This window comes from Ornithorhynchus anatinus, chromosome X5, assembly GCF_004115215.2.
Source record: "Ornithorhynchus anatinus isolate Pmale09 chromosome X5, mOrnAna1.pri.v4, whole genome shotgun sequence".
Taxonomy (NCBI): domain Eukaryota; kingdom Metazoa; phylum Chordata; class Mammalia; order Monotremata; family Ornithorhynchidae; genus Ornithorhynchus; species Ornithorhynchus anatinus.
In genome coordinates, this window is record NC_041753.1 from 6,232,863 (window position 1) to 6,248,270 (window position 15,408).

The following is a 15,408-nucleotide window of genomic DNA, read 5'->3' on the forward strand; positions in this document are numbered from 1 at the left end:
AGATGGACGGCAGAGCGCGCAGGCGCAGAGGCGGCGGCGCTTTTTCCCGCGCTTTTGGCGCCGAGCGGGAAGCCTGAGGCCTGAGGTGAAAAGATGGCGGCCGCGCCAGCCAGCAGGCCTGTGAGTCGGCCGCTCGTCTCCTCCCCTTCTTCTCTTCTCCGCCCCTCCCTCCACTCCCCCCAATCCTCTTCGCTTCTCCCCCACTCTCCCCTCCCCCGTCCATTGCCATATTTATTGAGCTCCTACCCTGTGCAGGGCACTAATAAGCGCTGGGGAGAGGATGGTAGAGCAGTAAACTGACACATCTCCCTCCCTTTTTTATGGTATCAATCAGCGCACTTTCCCCTCCCTCGTTCATTGTCATATTTATTGAGCTCCTACCCTGTGCAGGGCACTGTAGTAAGCGCTGGGGAGAGGATGGTAGAGCAGTAAACTGAAACATCCCCCTCCCTTTTTTATGGTATCAATCGGTGCACTTTCCCCTCCCTCGTTCATTGTCATATTTATTGAGCTCCTACCCTCTGCAGGGCACTGTAGTAAGGACTTGGGAGAGGATGGTAGAGCACTAGGCAGACACATTTTCCTCCCTTTTTTATGTATCAATCAGTGATATTTAATAATAATGATAATAATGTTGGTATTTGTTCCTAGGTGCAGAGCACTGTTCTAAGTGCTGGGGGAGATCCAGGGTCATCAGGTTGTCCCACGTGAGGCTCACAGTTAATCACCATTTTACAGATGAGGTCACTGAGGCACAGAGAAGTGAAGTGACTTGCCCACAGTCACACAGCTGACAAGTGGGGAAGGCAGGATTAGAACCCACGACCTCTGACAACCAAACTCGGGCTCTTTCCACAGAGCCACGCTGCTTCTAATCAGTGCTATTTAATAATGATAATGTTGGTATTTGTTAAGCTCTTACTATGTGCCGAGTACTGTTCTAAGCGCTGGGGGAGAGACAGGGTCATCAGGTTGTCCCACGTGAGGCTCACAGTTAATCCCCATTTTACAGATGAGGTCACTGAGGCACAGTGAAGTGACCTGCCCACAGTCACACAGCTGACAGGTGGCGGTGTGGGATTCGAACCCATGACCTCTGACTCCTAAGCCCGGGCTCTTTGCACTGAGCCATGCTGCTCCTCTATTTATTGAGCAGTATGTGCAGAGCGCTGTACGGAGCGCTTAGGGATGTGTTCCCTGTCCACATCGAGTTTACAGTCTAGGGAACCATCTGTTGTGCACTGTTCTAAGCGCTGGGGGACATACAAGTTTACCAGGTTGGACACAATCCCCGTCCCACCTAGGGCGCATAGTCTAGGAGGGAGCAGGATTTAAACTCCATTTTGCAATTGAGACAGGCCCAGAGAAGTGAAGTGACTTGCTCGTAGTCACACAGCTAGCAATTGGAAGAGTCAGGATTCGAACCCACATCCTCTGACTCCCAGGCCCATGCTCTTTCCACTAGGCCATGCTGCTCCTTTTCTTCCGCATCTCCCGTCGTTGTCTCCACTATCTCTCCCTTTCCACTATCTCTCCCCTCTCTTCTTCCCCTCTTTCTCCCTAAAGCTACCCTGGGTGGGTAGGGAGAGACCTAGGGCGTCACGAGAGATCTCCTACCTGCCCCTGGCCTGCTGTGTGACCCCGGGCAAGTCACTTAACCTCTCTGCTGCACCATCATCAGTCGATCAGTGCTGGCATTGATTGAGCGCCTACTGTGTGCACAGGACTGTAATAGGCGCTTGAGAGGGTACAGTAGCAGAAGCAGACACAGGCCCTGCCCTTGAGGAATGTACCGTCTAATTGGGAAGAAGGCAGGCACAAAATATTTGCAAGGATCGACAGGAAGAATATAGGGTGATAGGAAGAGTAGGGAATGATGAAATAGATAAGTAGCTATGTGGGAAATCAGTGTTTGCAAATGCATAATCAATTAATTGTACTTATTGAGCACTTACTGTACACTGTACACTAAGGGGCACTGTACTAAGTATTTGGGAGAGTATAATATATCGGAGTTGGTAGATATGTAAGCGCTCAATAAATACTTTTGAATGAATGAATATGTTTTCAGCATATGGATGGCTCTCTGACTCGATCTGAGGTGTTGGGATGTAATCGGGGCCAGCTTCCTGGAAGAGATGGGTTTTTAGGAGGGCTTCGGAAGTTGGGAAGAGCTCAGGTCCGCTGGATATGAAGAGGGAATAGCGGATAAAGCGTGGGCCTGGGATCCAGAGGACCCGGGTTCTAATCCCGGCTCCGCCACTTGTCAGTTGTGTGGCCTTGGGCTAAGTCATTTCTCTTCCTCTCTGCCTCAGTCCCCACATTTATAAAATGAGGATTAAACTGTGAGACACACGTGGGACCTATTTAGCTTGTACAGAGCCTGGCTTGTAGTAAATGCTTAACAGGTACCATTTTTTAAAAAAAGGACAGTGCTCTGCACACAGTAAGCGTTCAATAAAGTGATTGACCTTCCAAGAGCAGAGCAGTATACTAATTTCTTGGGAGAGTGCAGTAGAATGAATAGTCTAGTGGGAGAGTCTGTCTTCTCCTCTAGATAATAAGTTCGTAGGCAGGGAATGTGTCTGTTTAGTGGTATATTGTACTCTCCCAAGCGATGAGTACAGTGCCGTGCACACAGTTAGCACTCAGTAAATGCAATTGATTGACCGACTAACCAGACACGCTCCCTCCTTCTCCCCATGCCTGCTATCTCTCCTAGGAACAGGCTTGGATCCAGGCCGCCCGGACCTTTGTGCGGGAGACCCAGGCCTCAGCTGACGGGCTCTCCAGTGACCAGTTGTCCGAGCTGGTGATCAACTGTGTGAGGGCCACCTGGAGGCCCCAGGGGACGACGGGAGACCTCACGCTGCCCCTCAGTTACAGGTAACCTCTGGAGGGGCGAGGTGGGAATTTTAGCGGAGAAAGCAGCATGAGAAACAGTGTGGCCTAGTGGGTAGAGTCCAGCGGGACCTGGGTTCTAATCCCAGTTCCACCACTGGTCTGCTGGTTGACCTGGGGTTAGAAAGGGATGGAACCCCAGGTCACAGTTTGGGGGGAGTAGCAGAATGGGGTTTGGGTAGGGGGTGATGGATGGGAGCAGGCTGGCTCCATCCCTCTAGACCGCAGCATGGCCTAGCGGAAAGAGCACGGGCCTGGGTTCTATTCCCTGCTCCGCTGCTTGCCTGCTGGGTGACTTGGGATGAGCCACTTCCCTTCTCTGGGCCTCGGTTTTCTTGATAAAAATGGAGATCTAATACCCGTTAATAATAATAATAATCATAATGTTGGTATTTGTTAAGCGCTTACTATGTGCAGAGCACTGTTCTAAGCGCTGGGGGAGATACAGGGTAATCAGGTTGTCCCACGTGAGGCTCACAGTTAATCCCCATTTTACAGATGAGGTAACTGAGGCCCAGAGAAGTTAAGTGACTTGCCCACAGTCACACAGCTGACAAGTGGCAGAGCCTGGAGTCGAACCCGTGACCTCTGACTCCGAAGCCCAGGCTCTTTCCACTGAGCCTGACTAATGACTAATGACTAATACCCCCGATTAGACCGTAAGCCCGTCAAACGGCAGGGACTGTCTGTATCTGTTGCCGACTTGTTCATTCCAAGCGCTTAGTACAGTGCTTTGCACATAGTAAGTGCTCAGTAAATACTATTGAATGAATGAATGATGATAATAACTGTAGTATTTGTTAAGCACATATTATATGCCAAACACTGTACTAAGTGCTGGAGTAGATACAAGCTAATCAGGGCCCACCTGGGCTCACGGTCAAAGTAGGAGGGAGGCCGGGTATTGAATCCCCATTTTGCAGATGAGGGAACTGAGGCCCAGAGAACTGAAGTGACTTGCTCAAGGTCACACAACAGACAAGCGCACGGCCAGGTTGAGAACCCAGGCCCTTCTAACCACTGGCCCACACTGCTTCTCAGACCGGGTGCCCCATCTGGGACGGGGCCGAGGTCCAAGCTAATAGACTTGCTTAGCACAATAGCTGATAGATAGCTTAGCACAATCTGTGGCACATAGTAAGCTCTGAATGCATTTCAGTCAGTCAGTGAACGCTTTCCTTTATGCAGAGCGCTGTACTAAGTGCTCCGATATCCCAGCGAGGATGATTATTTCCCAGCTTCGTGTCGGTGCAGGAGCTCCAGAGCCGTCAGCAGCAACCCTGCTGCAGCCACCTGGCCTGGAGCAGCTCCGAGTATCGCCAGTGGGCAGAAGAGTCGCCGGCCGAGGGGACTCCCCTGCCCCGCGCCCGCCTCCTGCTCCTCGGGACCCTGACGGACCGGGGCCGGGAGCCCCAGAGGAGGACCGGCGGCTTGTACGTGAAGGACGACAGCGGGGCCCTGCTCTGTGAGGTGATTTGGAGGGGCTGGGGGCTCGCGGGAGGCGGGGGGACGGCGGGGCGGGGTCGACGTCGTCCGTCGCTGTCTCCCCTCCGCAGCTCCTGCACCTGGATCTCTCCTGGCTGGGCCGCCTGCTGCTCTTCCCCAGCTGGAGCTTTCTCCCCCGGCCCAGGGGCGACCCCCGAGGGGTTGGGCATCTGGAGCTCTGGGGGGCCCCGGTGCCCGTGCTGCCCCCCGACCCCGGCCCGACCCCTGACCCCGCGACTCGCGTGCCCGTGCTCTACCCGGAGGGAGCTGCCCGCCTGCTCCGGGCCAGGTACCGCGGAGACCGGGCAGGAGCGGGCGGTGTTCACTGGGCTCGGGGGCCGGGGTGGCGAGGGAGATCGGATAAATACGCTCGAATGAATGGAGAGGTTGAGGGCGACGGGGAGGTGAGGGCTTCATCGGGGAAGGCCTCTTGGAAGAGATGGGATGTTAAGGAGGCTTCGAAGGCGGGGAGAATGGCGGCCTGTCGGCTATGAAGGGGGAGGGCGTTCCGGGCCGAGATGCCTCACGCGTCGATCCTCCCTGTCCCAGGCATTCTTGGGTCCGAAGGCAGCGACTGAACTTGGCGGGGGAGCTGGTGCGGCTTAGCGCCCTCCTGGACCCCCACGGGACCCCCTTCTTCTTCCTCACCCTGCGTGGTCCCCACCCCGCCGCCGTCTCCGTCCCGGTGGTGGTCCAGGTGAGGCGGAGGTCGGGGGACGGGCCCCCAAAGATGGAAGTCATGATGAAGGTGGTCTTGCTTAAGCGCGCACTCTGGGCCATATGCTGTACTAAACCCAGAGGCGGATACAGGGCCACCAGGTCCGGTTCCCGTCCGTCACGGGGCTCTCGGTCTAAGTGGGAGGGAGAACAGGGGTCGGATCCCCGGCTTCCAGATGAGGAAACTGAGGCCCAGAGAAGCGATGGGACTTGCCCAGGGTCACCCTGCTGACAAATGGCGGAGCCGGGATTAGAACCCAGGTCCTCTGACTCCTAGACCAGGGCTCTCTTCCAGTAGGCCACCCTGTTTCTTCATTCAGTTGTATTTATTGAGCGCTTACTGTGTGCAGAGCACTGTACTGAGGGCTTGGGAGAGTACAATAGAACAATAAACAGGCACATTCCCTGCCCACAGTGAGCTTACAGTCTAGAGAAGGTACCCAAGCGCTTAGAACGGATCACGGCCTCTTCAAATAGTATGGCTGCTATCCTGCCCAACCCCACCTCGCCCCAGGCTGCGAAACGATGGTTAAATCCCTTTTTTTTTGGTAAACGTTAACTGTAGGGAACAAGCATGGCGTACTGGATAGAGCCTGGGAGTCCGAAGGTCATGGGTTCTAAACCCGGCTCTGCCCCTTATCTGCTGTGTGATCTTGGACAGGTCACTTCTCTGGGCCTCAGTGACCTCATCTCTAAAACGGGGATTGAGACTGTGAGCCCCATGTGAGACAGAGATTGTCTCCAACCCGATTTGTTCGTATCCACCCCAGCGCTCGGTACAATGCTTGGTGCATAGGAAGCATTTAATACCATAATTATTATTGTTATTAAGCGTTTACTATGTGCCAGGCACTGTACCGGGGTAGATACAAGCCAATCCATGCAGTCCACATCCCACGTGGCGTTCCCAGGTGTGGCCCCTCTGGCCAGGTCGGGGTGGGGTGAGCTCATCCCACGTGCCAGGGTGCTTTGCGGGGGATCCCGGTGGAAGAGGGTCGTGGCCCCAAAGCAAGGGGTGATCGGCAGCCTCCCCCCATTCAGGCCCCGGCCCAGCTGGCGTGGTACCGTGCCCTGCAGCCCGGCCACTCGTACGTGCTGACGGACATGCGCGTGGGCGGCTTCCGCACCTCCAGGCACCGCGTCTGGGCGGCCGGCCCCCGCTCCCGCCTGCTGCCCCTCCACCCTGAGCATCTGTGGGAGCGGGACCTGGGGGAGCCTCCGCCGGGGGAGACCCCCGACAGCCCGCCCCGACCCAGCAGCCCCCCGGTTAAGGCCGGGCCCGGCCGCCTCCTCAAGGAGTCGCAGATGCTGTCGTACACGGTGAGGGAGCGGGCCCCGGCGGCGGGGGGTTGGGGGGTCCCGGAGGAGGGGGAGGGGAGGACGGGCCGGTGTCTTCGGGGCGGGCGGAGGTCACTTGCCTGTTGTCCCCCCTGCAGGGGACGATCACCCGAGTCCTGGACGCCGCAGCCGGCCTGTACGAGCTGGACCACCAGCTCTGCCTCTGCCTCGCCTACCAGCCCGGAGGCAGACATGCCCTGAGACCGGGGACCAGCCTGGAGGTGGGTAGGCGGGCGCAGGCGAGTCCGCCTCCCGGGGCCCCCCGAACCGCCGCGGGGCGGTTGGCCCCGGGGAGACCGCCGGCCCAGGGGCTCTGGGGACCTGTGAGGGGAACCCGACAGGCCCTTGGGGTTCATTTACGGAGTCCTGTCTCGTTAAGGAGGGGACAGTCAATCGATGGTGTTTATGAAGGGCTTTACTGTGTGCAGAGCCCTGGGCTAAGCACTTGGGAGAGTGGACTGTAATAGACTTGGTAGACGCGTTCCCTGCCCGTAAGAGTTTCCAGTCTAGAGGGGCGTGGCGGACATTAATATAAATAAATGACAGCTATGGACCTGAGTGCTATGGGGCCAAGGGAGGAAAGTGCAAGGGTGACGCAGAAGGGAGTGGGAGAAGAAGAAATGAGCCCTGAGGGATGTGTGTGTGTATGTGAGATTCTTTGGAACGGGAGTGCCACCTTGCCTCATTGGGAGTGACAGCGGGAGGGAGGGAGGGTAGACTCCCAAAGTTGTGGGGCCCGGGGCAAGGAGCTGCCCCGGCCCACTCCAGCCCCCCCACAGCCACATGCCTCCTTTCCTCCGTCCAGCTCCAAGACATCCACCTCTTCCAGGCGTCGGCGTCGGGCCCGCTGTCGAAGCCGGTGCTGGCCCCGTGCTTCCGGGGGTGCGTCCGGCTCCGGGGCTTCTCCCGGCTGGGGTCCGGAACCCGGGCCCACCCGGGGATCCTGCATCTGAAGCTGCTCCTGGAGCGGGGCCTCGGGCTGCCTCTTTACCTGTGGCTGGCCCAGGCCCTGGAGGAACTGGCCAACAAGTGAGGCAGCTGACGGGGAGTAGGGGTGCGGTGGGCGGAGGGACCGGAGGCCCCGGACGCCCGGGGCCGCAGCCGTGGCGGTTGGGGGGAGACCGCCGACCGCCCCGCCCCACCCTCCGCTGCCCGCTCCCTAGATTCTGCCCTCGGCTGCTGCGACTCCACCAGCTCCACTGGGCCGGTTCCGGGACCCCCGGGTTAGGGGAGAGGCTCCTGGGTCCCATCCTGGACCCTCTAGCCCCTCTTGGGGGCCCCGCCCGGGACCTCCATCAAGAAATTCTGGACGAGCCTCATCATTGTCCCCTTCAGGAGGTAGGGGATGGGGAACTGGAGGGGTGGGGAGCGGCTCTGGGTCCAACTGGAACTGGACTGGGGGCCTCGGAGAGAACCGTGGGTCAGGAGGGGCAGGAACCTGGGACGGCAAGGAAGCGCCAGTGGCTGAGGGAAGGACGACTGGGGCCCTGTGGGGAGCAAGGGGGCTTCGAGGCTCATCAGTCATTCATTCTGGGGTATTTATTGGGCACCTATAGTGTGCCGAGCACTTGGGGGAGTCCGGTGGAGCAGACACAATCCCTGCCCTCGAGGAGCTTTCGGTCTAGAGGTCGGGGTCCTGACTTTTCCCGTTTTCTCCCCGGGTCCAGTATTCTCCCCTGCAGCCTCCCTGCTCCTTTCCGAGCCTGGCAAGCCTCCGTGAGGAGGGCGAACGTCGGGCCTGGGCGTCCTTTGACCCCACAACCCTCCTGCCCCCGAGCGAGGCCACCCACCTAGCCAGTTGCCAACTCAACTGCTCCCTGGCCTGGTCTTGGTTCCGCCTCCTGCCTGCCGACTTCCATCCGCCCCCGGTGAGTTGGAGGGACCCCTCTCCCCACCCCCTTCCTCCTACTCCTCTCCCCCGCATCCAGACCACCCTCGCGTGACCCCAGCCACCCCCTCCCCGTGCCAGGTGCTGCTGGGAATACTGCATCCTTCATCCCGGGTGGGTCAGCTGCGACTGTGGGACCAGAGCGGCCTGCTACCCTGCCTGGCCCTGCACGGCCCTTCCCAGCCCCTCACGGACCCCCGCCTTGCAGGTACCGAGGGCCTGGGGACGGGGGCCGCCCGAGCAGATCGTCGGAGAACCTGGGTTTTCGCGGGAGTTGCTCTGTGAAGATAGGCAATTGGGGGATTTTGGAACTCCCTGCATGCAACGCTCCCTGGCAAACTTCTGCACTGGGGGCTGGTGCCCGGCTCCTGTGGGGAGGGGTGGGGCCTTAATTGGTGAGGTCTGAGGATCCTCCCTCAATCCCCATCCAGGGGGCCCAAGCGGGAAAAGGTCTGGATGAGGGGTTGGATCCCCGAGCTGATCGAGGTCCCAGATCAGTGGTATTTATTGAGCGCTCACTCTGAGCAGAGCACTGGACTGAGCGCTTGGGAGAGTCCAGCCCAGTGGAATTGGTAGGCGCATCCGTGGTCCATAGGGAGCTTCCAGCCCAGAGGGGGTCCCCCTCTTCCTTGGCCCCCTCCCCCCGGTAACTCAGGACACCCTCACCTGCCCACCTTCTCCCCCGCCCAGGCTCCCTGGTTCAGGTGAAGCGGTTCCAGCTGGTGGTGGAGAGAGAGATCCAGAGCAACTTCCCTTCGTGGAAGGAGCTCGGGACCCCGAGGTTTATCCGGAAGCAACGCTGCAGGTCAGATGGGGGCGGGGGGACGTGCCCGGGCCCTCAAGGGGAGCAGGGGTGAAAGCCTGGGGCCAGGGAGAGACGATCGGATCCCCATCCGCTTCTCCCTACAGAGTCTACGTCCAGTTCTACCTGGACGACGCGCTGATCGTGCCGCTGCCCGGCCCCTCCCCCGGCTCCGCGGGGCCCACGGGGACCCCCCAGGCCAAGTGCCAGTGTCCGGAGGGGCCCGGCCCCCGGCTGAGCCGCCTGTTTCTCCTCACCTCCAAGGAGGCCCTGATGGAGCGGAACTACCAGCCGCAGCCCGGGGACGGCCCCGCCCGCTCCCACCCCGCTTTCAGCTTCCACGCGACTGGGCGTTGGCTGGAAGGGGGATGGCATGGGGAGGGGGACACCCGGGGCCCCCCGGAGCCCTCAGAGGGTGAAGACCAGAGCCAGAAGGTACCAGTGCTCTCGGCAGAACCCCGGCTTCCTCGTCCCCCTGCCCTCCGGCCCCCGGCTTCCTGGTCCCCCTGCCCTCCGACCCCGGCTTCCTCATCCCCCTGCCCTCTCACCCCACTTCCTCATCCCTCTGACTCTGGCTTCGGCAGTTGTACTGTCCCCTTCCTTTCTTCCATCCCCCTTCTCCTCCGGCCACAATGAGCCGGGCATCTGACCCCGATTTCGCCAGGTTCTCCTCCTCTTCCTCGGGCGCTCGGTGCGCTGGTTTGAATTCCTGCACCCGGGGCAGGTGTACCGACTGGTGGAACCCAGCCCCTCGGTGAGCTTCCTGCCCCTGCCCCTTGCCCGCTGCCCCCTGCCTCTCTCCCTCCCTCATCCCAATGCCTGCCTGGGATGGGAGCCTGGTAGGGAAACTAGCAGCTGAGGAGGCCTTGAAATCTTCCTCATCCTTTGGGTCTCTTATCCTCCCACCTCTCTGGGCCTTGGTGCCTCATCATCAGTGATATGGACAGAGCACTGTACTAAACACTTGGGAGGTTGCATCCCAAGTCACGTTCCCTGCCCACAACGTCCTCATCCCAGCTCCCACTCCAGTGGGAGCTAAATGAATGAATAAATGAAAGGCTTTGAGAGGCCAGAAGGATCTGAATTGTCCAGTTGGCTGGAACTTGGGCATTTGGCCGCTCCCTCCTGCTGGACTCTGGGGGTCTCCACCAAGCGGCTTAGGGAGGGCTGGAGATTTGAGGAGCACGGGAGGATCCATCTTCCTCAGCTGACACTCCCTCCCCACCTCCAATCCCCATATTCCATCAGGCTCCAGGGTTACCTGAGGGCAGTAGCACTTCCCTCTTGCCCCGCCGGGCTTTGGAACTGGCCGGTTGCACCTCCTGCCTCACCGTCCCGGACAACTGGACCCTGGAGCCCGGGGATCCCCAGGTACGGACCCCTGCCCGAGGGGCGGGGAGGGGGTGGCCGTAATCCCAGCCGGCAGCGATTAAAAGGGTCCCAACCGGGTTGCCCTCCACCCCACACCAGGATGGCCCCGGGGCGTTGGTTGAGAGGGAAGAGGAACCCACGGAGTCATCCCTGATGGAGATTTTCAGTGACAGGTAGGATCAGCCGTCCTCTCCCCTCAGCCGCCCCCTCTTTGGGACAGGCCAGACCTCCCTCAGTCAGTCGATCAGTGGTATTTATTGAGCGCTTACGATTTAGACTGTGAGCCTGTTGTTGGGCAGGGATTGTCTCTATCTGTTGCCAAATTGTACACTCCGAGCACTTAGTACAGTGCTCTGCACACAGTAAGCGTTCAATAAATGCGACTGAATGAATGAATGTGCAATGCACCGTACTAAGTGCTTGGGAAAGTACAATAGAACAGAATTGGCAGATCCGTGCCCTGCACATAAGAGCTTTACTGTCCTCTTCCCTCCTGCTTTCCCGTTCCCTTTCTCGGCTGGGAGGTTGGTCCGGGCTGGCTCCATCCTTTCCAAGAAAGAGGAACATGAGGAACGATCCTCTCTCACCTTGTCCCGGGAGCGCTGATTTTCCTCTGTCCATCCCTCAGGCCTCCCCCCGTCACTCTGCCGGCGCTTAGAACGGTGCTTGGCACGTAGTAAGCGCTTAACAAATACCCTAATAATGTAATCCTGAACACCACACCCAGATCCAGTGTTGGAATTCTCCGCCGTTTGGCCCCCAACCTTAACGCTCCCCTCTTCTCCGCAAACACACACACAATGCAGGTCATCAGAGCACTCAGGCTCTCCGCTGCCTCCCACTACCATCGCTAATCCCGGCATCCCCCCTCTCAGTCCCTCAGACTCCCTGGTCTCCTTCTCGGCAGAGATTCGATCCCGTACGCGGTGTGAGCCCCCTCCGCACCCCCTCAAGCGTGGTCACGGTGAGGACAGCGAGGGGCGAGGCCGGGCCGGGAGAGGTGGTGGGAATCGGGGGGCGGCGGGACCCAGCCGGGCACTCACCCCCCGACCCCTCGTTCCCCAGGAGGCCTCCGGACCCGGGTGGGCAGCGTGAAGCTAACGGTGTGGCCGGGCCCTGGTGGTCCCGGCTTCCCCACCCCACTGGACGTCTACTTGGAGATGCCGCACCCAGTCCTGCCCCTGGGATTGCTTCCGGGGGCCCGAGTGCTCTTCCTCCGGCTCCAGAGGAAGGTGTCCAGGTTCGGAGACCCCGTCTTATCCCTCCCCCCGACGCCTTCATCGATGGCCGCCTTGGTACAGTCCTCCTCACCCCTCCACCTGCTCTCGACCCTGGCCTGTCCCCTTCCAAATATGCAGGCTGCCTTGCCGCGTCAACCAATTGGTGGCATTTATTGAGCGCCTCTTGGTTCAGAACGCCGAGCACCTCGGAGAGGCCAATAGAGTCGGTGGACACGATCCCGGCCCTCAAGGAGCTCCCAGGCTAGAGGGCACAAAGCGGAGTGGGCTTCCCCCAGCCCTACTTAGCATGGCCTTCCCCCGTTCCCCATCGGGGCAGGCCAGTCCCCAGGGTCACACTGCCCCCCGAAATGCCCGGGCCCATTTTTCCCACGGCAGGCCCGGCTTCTCCCCGAGGGTCATACGCTGTGCACCACATAAAGCCCAGCTGGGCCAGCCGTGAGGGAGATGGCCGAGCCTCTTTAAGGGACCCCTCTCTCTCTCTGCCAAGCAGTGTTAATTATCAATTGTATTTATTGAGTGCTTACCTTGTGCAAAGCACTGTACTAACCATCTGCCCAAACTCAAACGGTCCCTCGCCAGTGCCAGCCTCCTCCCTCCCCTCCACCCTTTCCGAATGCCGGTACGGGCCCGGGGAGGGAAGAGGCTGAAGCAGAGGGAGTCCGTGGTTCTCTCCGCCTCGGCCTCCTTACCTCCTCCCCCGCCCCTCCACCGTCTTTGCAGATCGCACAACGTTTATTGCCGCTTCCTGCCATCCAGCTCCCTGAGGGTCCTCAGCTTCCCCGCCGAGACTGGCCCCAGGTCAGTGCCCTGCCCACTTGGCCCCACTGCTTCTTCCCATGGTACTAAGAAGCAGCCTGTCCTAGTGGATAAACCCCGGGCCTGGGAATCAGAAGGATCTGGGTTCTAATCCCGACTCTGCCGTTGGTCTGCCGTGTGACCTTGGGCAAGTCAATTCCCTTCTCTGAGCCTCAGTTCCCTCATCTGTAAAATGGGGATGAAAGCTGTGAGCCCCAAGTGGGACGGGGCCTGTGTCCAACTTAATTACCTTGCATCTACCTCAGTGCTTAGAACAGTGCTTCACACATAGCTTATCAAATACCGTCATCATCATAATCCACTTGGCAGCTGTGTGACTGTGGGCAAGTCACTTAACTTCTCTGTGCCTCAGGTCCCTCATCTGTAAAATGGGGATTAAGACTGTGAGCCCCACGTGGGACAACCTGATTACCCCGTATCTCCCCCAGCGCTTAGAACAGTGCTCTGCACATAGTAAGCGCTTAACAAATACCAACATTGTTATTATTATCATCATCATTATTATTACTATATGCCAGGCCCCATCCCTGTCTTGCATACAGCTGCCCCTGGCCCCAAAGCTACCCGTGGCCCCCGCCTCCCAGGGCTCCAGCTGAACTCCCTCTCCTCTGTGCAGCCCCCCACCGCTCCCGCCCCCATTGGTCTTCCTGTCAGAGTTGTCGGGGTCCCACCCGGGGGTGCCCCGGGCGAGGACCTCCTGCCACGTGGTGTCCGTCTTCAGCCTCCAACTCCGCTGGGTGTGCAGTCACTGCCTCAGCCTCTGCCCCCAGGTACCGTGGGCCCAGGGGAGGAAGAGGGTGGGGAGCTGCGGGAGGGTTCTGGGTGCGAGCGGGACTCTGCCACCTTCTTTACAGGGCCAGTGCAGCCGGATGGGCAACCCCTGCCCCACGCAAGCCGCCGTGTGCCAGGCCTTCGCCAGGTGAGGAGCCGACCCCGGGGCAGGGAAACCGAAGTCCCCGGGGGATGGTTAACGTTTCCCTCTCCTCTTCCCCGGCACCCCCGATCCCAGGCTCCTGGTGGAGGACGGAACGGCAGAGGCCTTGGTGACCTGCAAGGACCACCAAGTGGCGGAGGCGCTGGGGCTGGACCCCCCGGAGTGGCAGGCCTTGCAGGAGATGGTCAAGGGGCCCGGAAAGGTGGCCGTGCAGCCCGCCGGGCCCGGGGCCCGGCCCGAGGTGAGGCTGGAGGGCCGCGGCCAGTCGGTCGTATTTATCGAGCACTGCAGAGCACTGCACTAAGCGCTTGGGAGGGTGCCATAAGAGCAACGCAACAGAGACATTCCTTGCCCACAATGAGCTGACAGCCTGGGGTGGGGGGACAGATGTCAGTAGAAATCAATAAATTACAGATATGGATATAAGTGCTGTGAGGCTGGGAAGCGGGGGATGAGTAAAGGGAGCAAGAAGGGAGTGGGAGAAGAAGAAAGGAGGGCTTAGTCGGGGAAGGCGTCTTGGAGGAGATGGGCCTTCGATAAGGCTTTGAAGGTGGGGAGAGTCATTGTCAGATATAAGGAGGGGAGGGCGTTCCAGGCCAGAGGCAGGATGTGGGCAAGAGGTCGGCGGTGAGATAGATGGGATCGAGGGACAGGAGCCGGGGGGCGGTGGGGGACGATGTCCCCGTCCTCGGAGGCAGGGGGAGCCGAGGGTGGGACACCTGGGTCCTAACCGGAATCCCACTTTCCCCCCACCCCCCAGCACATTGGCGAGGGTCCAGACGGCCTGAACCTGTACCTGCAGTCCCTGTGTACCAGCCCAGTGGTCCTGCGCCCCGTCCAGCTGACCTTCCAGCTCGCCAGGAGACCCCATGGCGGGGCCCAGCCTGGTGAGGGGACCCTTCGGGGTGCGCTGGGGCCTGGGAGGAGGGAGGAGCCGGGTTCTCGCCGCGGGGACGGTCGGGAGGGGGCTAGGGACAGAGAACCCGATGGGGGGTGTGACCTTCGCTTCATCCGCCTTTTCCCATCAGACAGCCCCCGGCTACAGCGCTTCCAGTGCAGGGAGCTGCCCGTCCACACTTGGGTGGGACCCCGCCTCCACCTCACCTGTGTCTCACTGCGGGAGCCTGAAGCCCCCACCCTCACCCAGCCCTGAGAGCATCCTGGAGGCCCAGCGGCTACCCCCACTCCCCGTTGAGGTTTCTTCCGGTCGAGCCCGCTGGGGTTCCCCGGTCCTGCTCTCAGGCCACCGGGGCTTTGACCTCCCCCTCGCTGAGGTGCCGGCCGGAGCCGTGGGACGCCCGGGTTCTCTGCCCCCCGTCCCCGGGGGTCCAAGTACCTGAACGGGGAGCCGTGATTCCGGCACCCCTTCGTACTCTTGTTTCCTTCCTCCCTCTCTGGTTCCCAGGCTGGCGCAGGGGTGCCGGGAAGGGATTGGATTTGGGTTCCTTTCTCTGGTGGGGGCGTGGGATTGTCGCCTTCTCTTGAAGTATGGCAGCAGCCAGCCAGGTGCCAAGGCCTGCCCCCCGTGGGGGTGCTACGACTCTCAAAGGGTTTTTATCTGGAATAAAGCTGCCTCCGGCCTCTGTGTGAAGCCCAAGGGGTATCTCTCTCACTGCTGGAGCTTCTGTCTTCACTCCCCCGCCCCCCCCGCCTTGCAGTGGTCCCTCTCCTCAGCAGCCCAGACGACTCCTTCTCGGACCCTTCCAACACTGCTTCGTCCTCTGGCCCAGCAACCCAGTCCTGCCCACAAGGGAGACCACTAGACTCTCAGTGGAGGCCCACTGTCACCCTGGGACAGACAGAGCGAGTCAAATCTGCTCACACCTTTCCCCCACGCCCCGACTCACACACTGTACCCTTGTGCCTCCGACCAGGATCGAAGCAGGCAGAGCCAAGTCCCGTGAATTCTCCCCAA

General features: G+C 60.0%; 1 protein-coding gene across 1 annotated transcript; it reads left to right on the forward strand.

Moving 5' to 3' along the window:
• The first annotated feature begins 33 nt into the window (after nucleotides 1-33).
• Nucleotides 34-15,105, forward strand: CTC1 (CST telomere replication complex component 1). The gene is made up of 24 exons (XM_029055280.2): nucleotides 34-120; nucleotides 2,723-2,886; nucleotides 4,140-4,371; nucleotides 4,458-4,675; nucleotides 4,936-5,083; nucleotides 6,145-6,423; nucleotides 6,540-6,662; nucleotides 7,247-7,470; nucleotides 7,605-7,779; nucleotides 8,109-8,309; nucleotides 8,411-8,537; nucleotides 9,020-9,134; nucleotides 9,239-9,566; nucleotides 9,796-9,885; nucleotides 10,380-10,502; nucleotides 10,602-10,675; nucleotides 11,378-11,466; nucleotides 11,568-11,742; nucleotides 12,464-12,541; nucleotides 13,176-13,329; nucleotides 13,414-13,478; nucleotides 13,569-13,734; nucleotides 14,254-14,380; nucleotides 14,522-15,105. The coding sequence occupies exons 1-24, from the start codon at nucleotides 94-96 to the stop codon at nucleotides 14,644-14,646; spliced, it is 3,627 nt and encodes a 1,208-aa protein (XP_028911113.1). The 5' UTR covers nucleotides 34-93; the 3' UTR covers nucleotides 14,647-15,105.
• Nucleotides 15,106-15,408: the final 303 nt, after the last annotated feature.

Excerpts from the sequence above, each read along its gene's own strand:
- CTC1 (XM_029055280.2), top strand. The coding sequence starts at position 94 with ATGGCGGCCGCGCCAGCCAGCAGGCCT. Across the intron at positions 121-2,722 it reads CCGCGCCAGCCAGCAGGCCT|GAACAGGCTTGGATCCAGGC; the intron begins GTGAGTCGGCCG and ends TATCTCTCCTAG. Across the intron at positions 13,479-13,568 it reads GTGTGCCAGGCCTTCGCCAG|GCTCCTGGTGGAGGACGGAA; the intron begins GTGAGGAGCCGA and ends CCCCGATCCCAG.